We start from the raw sequence: 11803 nt of genomic DNA on the forward strand, positions 1-11803 counted from the left end.
CTTTTAAGTCCTTTATAAAGCGGACTTCTTTAGACATGGAATGGCCCATTCTTGAGATTTGCAGGACAAATGACTCACCTAATGACGGGTCCCAGACGATTGGGAACTGTCATGAAATCCAGATGATCGCAATCCTTAATCTGTCCTGGGGGTGACCCGTGCCTTGAGCCCCACGTCGGGCGCCACCTGACCTGGCCTGCAGGTCGAGTTATTCGGGGGAACAAGGAGGGTCACAACCTGTGAATAAAGAATGGGCGAGAGAGAAGACAGGACTTAAGGAAGCATTGCTTGCCAAGAGCCATTTACTTAGTGGAACTGAGCATATTTAAAGCAAAAATATTGGAGGGAAGGGAGAGAGGAAGGAGGGAGATGGAAATGTTACAAAATCTTCTGGGGTTGAGCTCTGTGGTGTCAGGTGGGGAGGTGGTGGATGACAGGTGGGGAGGGGGTAGATTTCCGTGAATGTTCTTTTCTCAGGGCCAAGCCAGATCATTGTGATTGTGAGGCAGGATGCTAATCTCAGGGTTCTCATCCTTGTGATTGTCAGGCAGGATGTTAAACTCAGGGTTCACAATTAGCTGGGGCAGGATGTTTATCTCAGGGCTCTCATGATTCCCAACACTTATGAAGGTGGAATATAAAATTATACCACACATCTGGACAGTATAAGATAAAATTTCCTATGAAGTCTAGTTATGTGACCATGAGAACAGATGTTTCCACTTCATGTGAATCTCAAGTATGGAATGTCTGTACCTTGTACACTGTCTTGCTCATTCATTTCTAATTATTAGTTAATATTATGAATGAATATTTCTAAGAAATTAGGTTAATGCTATTCATCCACAGACGTTTGCCTTTAATGAAGGTTGTTGGGGACAACCTTCTTTATATTGTATTAAGGTGTGTCTTTGTATTTTCAATGGTTAATTCTACACCAGGAGAGTGCTAAGAACTGACAGAATTTTGGTATTATTGTTTTTATGGTCCATCATTGTGTTTCCTGTATTGTAAATGTTTGTCCTTCCTCACCTACTTAAAGCAATTTAAGAGATTTTGTCTTATTATTGATTGGTTATAATAGAGTTCCAATGGACAATAGGCTGGGACAGAAAGTATGAGGGCAGAACTTCTAGTCAGAGAGAGTGTTGAGGGAGAGTCAAGAGAAGCTGGAGATTCAGACACAGGCTGGGGAGAGAAGCAGCATAGACCAGAGCAGAGCAGGAAAGTATAGAGCTAGCTACATGCACAGATGTAGGCTAGAATAGTCAGATTAAACTGAACAGTAGCTTAGAGACTACCCCAGCAAAAGGCCTAGGCTTTAAACTATATTAGAAGTCCCTGTGTCATTACTTAAATGGCTGGCAGGATCTGAGACAGCCTAGCAATAGAAAGTTCTGTTATTCACAGGTGAATGTGAAGATTTTTTCATAACTTTATAACCTTCATGTATATATTTTCTTGTCATTGTAAAACACTATCCTAAAGAGTTTATGTATGGGCTGGTGAGATGGCTCAGCAGGGAAGAGCACTGACTGCTCTTCAGAAGGTCATGAGTTCAAATCCCAGCAACCACATGGTGCCTCACAACTACCCGTAATGAGATCTGATGCCCTCTTCTGATGCGACTAAAGACAGCTACAGTATATTTACATATAATAAATAAATCTTTACAAAAAACAAATGCCTTTAAGAAAAAGAGTTTATGTATTTTTAAATGTTACAACTTATTTAACTATTTAATTTGAAAATATGCCATTGTCCATTCTTTTCATGTTCTGTTTAGTTGTACTATTATTATAGTTGTTCCCAGCTATCTTTGTTTTCTGAATTATGCTCATTGCCTATAGGTATGGAGATATATTTTAGTTCCTAATTTAAACTTAATTTTATTTGAGTAAACATCCTCATTTTAAAGAATTATCTATATGAAAAATATTATCAAGCTTTTGCTCATATCTTAACCTTTGCTCAACAGAGACAGCACCCAATGATTTTAAGGATTGCAACAAGATCTTTGATAGTAGCTTACTATTTATTCAACACCAGAGAATTCATACAGGGGAGAAACCCTACAAATGTGAGGAATGTGGTAAGGCCTTTAGTGCTCACTCAACACTTTCTTTACACCAGAGACTTCATACTGGAGAAAAACTCTACAAGTGTAAAGATTGTGGTAAGATATTCAATACTTGCTCTAAACTTTCTATTCACCAGAGACAGCATACTGGACACAAACCCTACAAGTGTGAAGAATGTCATAAAGCCTTTAGTACTACTTCAACACTCTTTATACACCAGAAAAAGCATACTGGAGAAAAACCTTACAAGTGTGAAGAATGTGGCAGATCATCTTACTATCCTTCAATGCTGAAGCAACATCAAAGAAGTCATTCTGGAGAGAAACCCTACAAGTGTGAAGAATGTGGCAAAGCATTTTATGAATCTTCATTCCTTAAGAAACATCAAAGTGTTCATTGTGGAGAGAAACTCTACAGGTGTGGCAAGTGTGGAAAACATTTTTCCTATTCTTCAGACTGTAAAATATTTCAAAGAATCCACCTGAAGACAATCCCTATAAGTGTGGGCAATGTGGAAGAGTCTTTTCTAACCTTTCTACCCTTTCTAAGCACAAGTTTGTTCATTCTAGAGAGAAACCCTACAAGTTTGAAGAATGTGGGAAAGCATTTGCTTCTAAATTTTCCATGTTTCAGCATAAGTTAGCTCATATTGGACAGAAATCTTACCAATGTGATGGATGTGGCCAAATGCGTTACTCTATCTCTGACCTAAAAAAACATAAAAGGAGTCATTGTCAAGAGAAACCTTACAAGTGTGAAGTATGTGGAAAAGCCTTTTTTTTTTTTTTTAACTAATTCTTTTCTGACTCAGCACAAAATAGTTCACACTGGCGAGAAACGACACAAGTGTGAGGAGTATGGCAAAAAGTTTTCCTGTCCTTCAAAGCTAAAGAGACATGAAAGAATTCACACTGGGGAGAAATCCAACGTATGTGGAGTGTGTGGTAAGATCTTTTGTACTCATGCAGAACTTTCTGTACAAAAGAGATCTCATACTGGAGAGAAACAGCATAAATGTGAGGAATATGGAAAAACCTTTTGTTTGCCCTCATACCTTCCTCTGCACAAAGTATGTCACACTGATGAGAAATCTTACAAGTGTGAAAAATGTGGCAAAAGGTTTTTCTCTACTTTAGACCTTAAAAAACACCAAATAATTCATACTGGAGACAAACCATACAAGTGTTAAGAATGTCACTAAGCCTTTCATAATCAATCAGCCCTTAATACACACAAGACAGTTCACACAGGAGAGAAACTTTACACATGTCAAGAATGTGGCAAAGTCTTTACCTATTCTTCAGACCTTAAAAGACATTGAAATATTCATTCTGAAGACAATCCACACAAGTTTGAGGAATGCAGCAAAGCCTTTGTTATTCTTTATAGCCTTACTCGACACAAGGCCATCCACACTGGAGAGAAATTCTACAAATGTCATAAAAAGTTTACACTTCTTTAGCCTTTAAAAATTTACATATTTTTAGTGTTTAAAAAAATCAAATAATTCATTCTGAAAACAACCTCTATGAGTATATGGAGTGAGATAAGTTTTTGTTAACAATTCAGATCTTATCCAACTCAAATGAATCCATACTTCAGATAATTTTTCAACTATTTTGGAATGTCCACACAAACATCTAACTTCCACCAACCACAAATGCTAAGAGTGTCACCAGAGAAGAGTAGACACTTCTCTTAACTGTAACCTCTCATAGAATGTGTTCAACCAATATACTTGAATATTGCATGGATTGATGAATTTCCTTCTTTTATAAATATAAATGTTCATTAAAATGTCACCATGTTATAATTTGGTCCCTTGGGTGTCCTGAATATGAAGTCTGAGCCATGGTATTGTTACTATTGTTCTTCCCAGTGGGGTCACCCAGGCTCCTTTAATAATGTCTCTCCTGGGCATATAAGAACCTCCAAAAACTCAAATTTCTCACCATAGTGGACTGTAGTGAATGATCTACACTGGTGCCAACCTGAGGTGAATGGGCATTAGTGTTTGTTTCCCCAGGAAACTTCAACAGAACACATTGTCAGTTAAATTTGGTTCCAGAAGAAAGAATCTATTTCATATAGTTTTAGAACTGTTTCTTAAATGAATACAACCATCATTTTAGAAACAAAGAACCATATTGAAATAAGGACCCAAGCCACATATGCTAACTCAGCAGAATGATGCATTTGAACAGTGAACACTTGATCATCAAGTATGAAGCACTGTAGGTGCAGTTTTTACCCTATTATGGATATGTACCCTAAAAAGTCATCTCGTTCTTCAGTTTACTACATTACTGTAAACTGTTAAAAGAAGGGCAATTAAAACCTAAAAGTTAATAATTGTTATAACTTATGATAACTAAATGTCCCTTATGTGTCCAAAATTATGTTTTTACTTATGCTAAGTACAAATGAAATTTGTTTACATGACAGGATGGGAAGGATAGGACAATTTATATCTCTCATTTTGTATAGTGCTATTAAAGTGTATACTAACACAATACATCAAAACAAATTTAAACTTAGTTTGTCTAATATGAAATAATATCCACATTCATGTGTTTATAATTTTAAAAATTATTTTTTAAAAAAATGCTTGAATAAAAGGTTTAAATTTACATACCTTTGCACGGGAAGACTTCCCTAGGCTCAAAGAGTAACAATTACCCTGATGGGACAAAGACCCTATCCGAGTAAATTGCATGCTAGCCACATTACAGGATAAGGATAGATAGGGAAAGATTTTCAGGAATTCTGCTGCTCCTGTCTCTGTTGTATGAGCCATGGTTTTGGCTTTTCTTTTTCTTTTTGTTTTTTGTTTGTTTGTTTGTTTTAAAACCCACCTGTTCTATAAACAAGATGAATTTCTCCTCATGTCTCATGGACATGGCAGTGGGATGGATTCACTTGTCCAGTGGAGGAATCTGTATCCATAGCCTTAATTTCTCAAGTGTCAGAGAGGCGAATACCAATTAGTCTGCCTTCAGTGTCTCCCTTTGTAACATAGCAGGATGCTGGGAATATTTAACTAACCTGCCACCTCGTTTTGATTTACATCATAGTTCAATTGGCCCTGCCTTTCCCCTGACTTTCAAATTTTTCTGTCCCCAGCAAAGCTACATTCAGAATCAATGCCTGATTCTGTAAGGAGTCCCAAGAAAAGTTTTAAGTAATATAAGACAGAGTCAGCTAAGAGGCCAGTCAGCATAGCTGCATAACTATGGGCACTCATTTAGATTCCAAACTACAGGTGCCATTTTGTGGATCCACCACGTACAGATGAAAAGGCAGCATTGCCTGAGGAGTAAGAGATCTGGGCTGTGAAAGTCCAGCCTGACCAGCTCCGTATCACTTTCCAGAGCAGATGGAACCTGCTGTTCAGCTCCCTTTGCCAGCCTGGCAGCCAACGGTGAGGCTATTGTGCAGAAAGGGCTAGGGTTTGTTTTTGTTTTTTGTTTTTTTTTTTTTGGTTGTTGTTTTTTTTGTTTTTTGTTTTTAATGGCCAATATCAAGGCACCCCAAAGATTAGGTTTGTTCTGTATTTGAGTCAATGATTTTTTTCCTTCTTGGAGTCTCTGTAGATGTAGTTATTTTATATCTGGTACAGAAATGGATATTTCCCTACAAGTAAAAAGATAAACAGTTTCTTCTCTAAGGAAGTTTTATTCTGAGGTACAGCTTGTGTAGGAAGTGTCTCTTATGAATACCCCAATGTTAATAGTACACTAGAGACACATACTCTCAGGAGTAAGTCGTATAGCACAGACCCACACTCTCAAATGGCGTTTCTCGTCACTTTTCCTCCTCCTTCCCCTTTTCCTCCCCCTCCTCTTCTTCCTCCTCTTCGTTCTTCTCTCTCTCCCTCTCTCTGTTTTATTTTGAGACAGAAGTTTTCTGTGTAGACCTGGCTGTCCTAAAACTCACTCTGTAGACCAGGCTGACCTCAAACACAGTGATCTGCCTGGCTCTGCCTCCCAAGTGCTGGGATTAAAGGTGCATATGACTACTACCTGACTATTTCTTGTTTATTTAAAAAAAACATAAGGAAATCATGTGTCAAAATTAAGAAGAACCCAAAACTATGTAACTCCTAAACTTCTGTATAGTTAGAATGGAAACTGAGGAGCTCTCATCAGATTTTATGCTGTCACTTTTGAATGTATATTTATTTATGCACTCACATACCACCAGAAGTCAAAATCTATGACCAAGTTAGAAACATAAAAACCAATTGTCTTTCACAACCCATTTCTACCCTACCTCATCTAATATTTATCATTTACCCTCTTTTCTACATGAAATATGTAACCATATGTAAATTTGCTCATATGTGTACATATATTATTGTCTAAGTTACATATTAGGGAGAACATAAAATTTTCTCTTTCTGATATTGTGAGGCCTCAATTAGTATACATTACAAGTCCTTCAATAGTCCTGTAAATTTTGTATTACATGTTTTTAGCCCTAAAAGGGGTTCGTATGTCTTCCTAGAAACAAGGTGTTTTTCTAGAGACAAGTCAAAACGAAGGCTCCAGCCTTCATGAGTATACAGAATGTGTGGCAAAGGGTGAAACTAGACTAATGAATGCATATCAAAAAGGCATAGGCAAGGTACACTTAGCCATCAAGAAATGCTCCAAGGAGCTTCTCATAGGTCCCCAATATCAAGTTTAATTAACTTGCTCCTTTCAGCATTGGAGAAACTCAGCCACAGATCAATTAAAAGATTTAATGCCTGTTAAAACAAGAGTGCTCTGGATGTAATCAAGGTCAGAACAGCTTCAGTAGATATACAAAAATTCAGCAGAGGTCAAAATACAAGTATTTTTGCAAAATGCTATAAACGAACAAAGACAAAAGCTAAAAAATACAAATAAATAGCACTGAAATTGAAGACACGCTAGCAGATGTAACAATAATATCACTAAAATCTTGCCATACAGATTGGCCTGTTCAGAAGATAAATATTCAGTTTCTAGGGATTGGATCTTTATCGTAGGTACAGCAGAGTGCAAGACGGAAAATGGGTTGAATATATAGGGCATTATGTGTAGCTTTTCACTACTACACCTGTGTTTCCAGCCCCTTCCCATGTTCCCTTCAATCCACTCATAAGTACAGTAGTTCCTTTTCAACTTACCTGCTTGGCACAATTGCTAGACACTACTATTTCCTGCCTGGAAAACTTACTCTTATTGTCCCGCGCTATCTCCCGCCAGCAGGAACAACGCGGCACACACAGGATCCTTCTGCAGTACAAGCTTTAATGTATCTTGAGAGCGAGATCACAAGCTTCAGTTGAGGAGGACCCCGACTATCTCAAAACCCTTCCCTTATATAGAGCTCTATGCCCGCCTCAGACGTGGCGACTCATAATAGGCTGTGAGACGATCAGGCCATTTGACGTGACCAAAGGCACTCTGCCGCAGATCGTTGGGATTTACAGGCACACGCGCACAAGGCGTTTTTATGCCAACGGCAAGCCAGATGTCATCGCCATCTTGTAATGGCGATGTGCTTATGAAGTGGCTTCCCACATCTTATCATCACTCTTATCTCTACTCTTCCTATCCGCCCTAACGTTAGTTGATCAGTTGAATGTAGTCCCTGCTAAACCTCTCTGACCACCTGCCTGTAGGAGTGGCCACATAGCCTACTGCTCCTCCCAAGACCTCCCGTGGTTGCCTGGCTCTTCTCTCTCCAAAGGATGGTGAACTCTGTCTCACCTTGCATCTCCCTTTTCCCCCAGGGACCCAGAAGTCCTTCCTGTACCTTCTACCCAGTAATTGGCCCATGGCTCTCTTTACGGACAGATCAAGAAACTACTGAAGAACAGGACCTTAGCATCAGAACTGCCTATACAATAGGGCCAGAAGGACAAATATGATAATTAAAGCCATATGTGTCTAATATAGCCATGATGTAATGGGAACTTGATTTGCTACAAGAATGGAAAACATACATTAACATTCTCCCAATCTCATGAATAAACCATACAGTAAAGAATGCTTCTGAGAAAAGTATTAACATGGATTATCAAGAACAATCATAGACTGTCCAGATTGTCCATAAGAAGGAAACGACAGGTATTGCTCCTTCAAAGGTACCAACTGTCCTACTTTAAAAATGGTTAAGTGACAAACGTGTGGATGGAACAATGACCTTTGACATCAGAAAAATTACAGATACTGGGACAGCTGGTACAAGAGCATCTAAATGCTCAACATATTGAAGAATCATCCACTCCTTAGGAATCCTGGCAGGGAGTAATTCAACATGTACCTAAAAAAAGAAATTAGCAATTAGATGTGTTTCATTTTGCAGAGTTTGAAAAATTAAAGTATGTACCATAATCTAATACTTACCATTATACAGATGATGTCTTGCTAGCTGGTTCAGATAGAGACACCCTAGAATGAATTTTTGATAAAGTAAAGTGAATTTTTGACTTGTTGAAGTTACAAATTGCTTGTGAAAAAATAAAATAATAGATTCTGTCTGTTATCTAGGATATAAGATAGATTCATAGTAATTCAGCCAGAAAACATACAAATAAGGAGAGAAAATTACTGACACTTAATGACTTTCAAAAACAAGTTGAGAGTTATACTAAGTATTTCAAACATTACAAATTATAAGGGCTTAAATAGTTCAGGAAAATTATCTGAAGCTGAGAAAGAATTAGCTCTAGTAGAAAAGAAATTACAGGATGCGTATGTGGTTCTCTTGTATCTGAAGCTGGATTGTATTTTTAGTTATTTTGCATTCTACTCATTCTTCCACAAGAATGCTTATGTAGAGAGAAAATATCTTAGAATGTATATTTATAGCACACCGAATAAAAAAATAAAGACCTATGTAGAAAAGGTTTTAGAATTTATTCTAAAAAGAAAAGTGAGACTTTGTCAATTAGCAGGAATAGACTTAGTTGAAATTGTGGTACCTTTTTCTAATGCTGAAAATGCCTAATTCCAGGTAGAAAATGAACATTGGCAGAGAGATTGAAGTAATTTTTAGGGAGAGATTAACAAACATCCCATAAGTAAGAGACTCGAGTTTATTAAAAAGAACTAATTGGATTCTCCCTTATATAGTGGAAGGGACACCATTTTCTAGAGCCCTGCATTATATATTGATGAAAATAAATCAGGCACAGTAGGTTATCAGTTAGAAAACACAAGTAAAGTGGCTCTGAGCCCTTATAATTCAGATGTTTTTGTTTAAATAACAAAGCTACACTCACATCACAGATGATATACAGTGAGGTGGTATTTCCTTTTTCACTGTGACCTTGCAGACCTGTGAAGAAGGGACTGTTTGATCTGTAAAAAAATTATACAAGGGCATTTCTTCTGGAGGGATCTTTTGTATACATCTAGGTCTTCCCCTCATAGGGAAGGCAGATTCCTTTTTCAGAATATAGGAAATAAAATTTATTTACCTGAAAAGGCTCTAGAGTTGTCGTGGTTTGAATGAAAATGGCTCCTATAGGCCCATATAGATAGAGTGGCACTGTTAGGAAATGTGCCTTTGTTGGAATAGGTATGTGCTTATTAGAGCACTTTCCCTTTTTCCTGCCTGCCACCTAAATACAGAACTCTAGGCTCCTTCTCCAACACCATCTTTGTGGAGAGCAGTTCTGAGAGTGAGCCCTCTCTTAAACAAGCCCTCATTTGGCTAAGCTTGCTGCCATTGGTTGCTTCCACATTTGGTGACCTATCTGCTTTTGCTACGCGGCCTATTGGGATTGGCTAAGCTTGGGAGTACTTAATGGCCGAGGGTGGGCCGGAAGGCGGGGCTTAGAGGGCAGGGAGGCGGGTCTTAAGTAATGGCTCCCCAGAGGCAACAGATGGAGGCAATAGAAGGAGGAGAAGGCAGAAACAGCAGGAGGGAGAAGCAGGAGGGAAAAGATTGTTACAAAGTTCCTGAATAAACTGCTAAAAGGAAGAGCTCTGGTTGTGTCTTTCTTGCTCATTGAGGTGGAAGCAACACATCTTTGCTTATTTCCTTCAAGCTTCAAGCTGTGATGATAATGGACTAAAGCTCTGAGCTGTAAGCAAGCCCTAATGAAATAGTTTTCTTTGTAAGAGTTCCCTTGCTCAAGAGTATACCTTGAGTTATATTGTGTCTCTTCATGGCACTAGAAACCCTTACTAAGACCAGTGAGATCCAATGTTAGGATATAACCTGACTGTGCCTGGGTCACTTCATTCCCCACTTCTTTTACTTTTTTAAAATCTCTGATTTTGATGAAACAGAAGGAACAGTGTTGCAGGAAATATTAAAGATGTCTACCCGCCATCTCTCTTGCCCCACTGGTCCATGTTCCCGCTCTAGTACTAATACTGGCAGGCCATAACACTATGTCCCAGTGGGGTCCCACTTGTCATGTTCTCACCACTGAGCTACTCTCTCCCAGGTAGCAAGTTTATCTTGCTTCCATGCAATGCCCTCCACACCCCACGATTAGCCATCTGAACACCTAATTACCCGGTAGGAACATGGCTCTTAAAGGTTAATTATCCAATGAGATTAATATGACAATTAATGTGACGGCCAAGGTTGCTGAGTCCACAGGGAAAAAAAGGCATAGTGACCCCTATCTTTAATCACCATGTTCAATACCTCAAGCATCTGCTGTGTGCACACATTGTCCTCCAGGTTTGCAAAGGGAACAGACTGAAGAACAGGTCCCATCTTCTCTGGAAAGTGATTCCAAGAATCTGGTCACTCTAGACATTCACAGCCCAGGGTTCCTTCTCCCTAGGAAGTGCTCTTTTATTAGCTGTACATGGTGGATCTATTGGATGGCTCTTGCATCTTGGTGTACAATGTAGTTTTATAAAATAAACCAGGCTAAACCAGCTATACACTGGCAATGGTGGCCTTACCTTTCCCCAGAGTCCAGCCCCAAATGGTTGACTCTCTTCAGTGTCTCTTGTATTTATGTTTTCAGGCTGACTCTTGCTACTGGATGAATAGTTAGTGGGCTCATCCCTGGTGAACATCAATTCTCCCTCTCTCACCAGTTCTTAGATGTCCATACTCCATTGCCTACTAGTCAGGAGACTTCCACTGCAGGGCTCCACATGCCATTATCATTGCTCAGGCAGTCATGCTGTTGAGTTATCAAGGGCACAGCTTCCTTTCACTTTTTCCACTGCGTAATCTCACAGCAGACCTCCTGGTCCTCTGGGTTTTATAACCAACTTGCCCTTATCCAGAAATATTCCCTATTACTTTATGCAGATATAGTGGCATAGATGCATCTGTTGTGTCAGGACCCAAGATCTCTGCACTTTGGTCCATTTGGGTTTTCTGTAATGCTCCCTGTGATGCAGGGACAAAGTGACTTTGAAGTGCACTGACAAATACATTCCTGTGTATAGCTCCAAGAATGTACATGGAATGAAATTGAGAACTATGATGGTTTAGAAAAGTGGCATTGTTTTCATTAAGATTCAGGACACAACAAGATATGGTGGTTCCCTCTGTTTCCAAGCCTGATGCACATCCTCTTGATCCAAATTGAAGTCCAATTAGACAGCTGCTGCTAATGTTAAGATGTGAAAGGAATGGGGGGCACCTTTAGAATCACACTGATCATTGCTGTGGTTCACTGACCTAATAGCTAAGCAGGACTATTCATTGCTTCTCTCCCTTAGAAGCTTGCAAAACACTCCCAGCAGTGCTTCTATAGAAGCTTC

At 38.9% G+C, this 11803-nt stretch overlaps 2 protein-coding genes across 2 annotated transcripts in view; one reads left to right on the forward strand and one right to left on the reverse strand.

Moving 5' to 3' along the window:
* Positions 1–3402, forward strand: part of LOC116083872 (zinc finger protein 58-like) — a 4953-nt gene extending 1551 nt beyond the window's left edge. The window contains 2 exon segments of the mRNA XM_031360652.1: positions 1979–2583; positions 2929–3402. Of these exon segments, the coding sequence (XP_031216512.1) occupies positions 1979–2583; positions 2929–3402 (1079 nt within the window).
* LOC116083957 (zinc finger protein 58-like) overlaps positions 1–11803 on the reverse strand; it is a 153646-nt gene that overhangs the window by 40536 nt on the left and 101307 nt on the right. The window lies entirely within an intron of this gene.

The sequence above is a fragment of the Mastomys coucha genome, unplaced genomic scaffold (assembly GCF_008632895.1).
Source record: "Mastomys coucha isolate ucsf_1 unplaced genomic scaffold, UCSF_Mcou_1 pScaffold8, whole genome shotgun sequence".
NCBI lineage: Eukaryota > Metazoa > Chordata > Mammalia > Rodentia > Muridae > Mastomys > Mastomys coucha.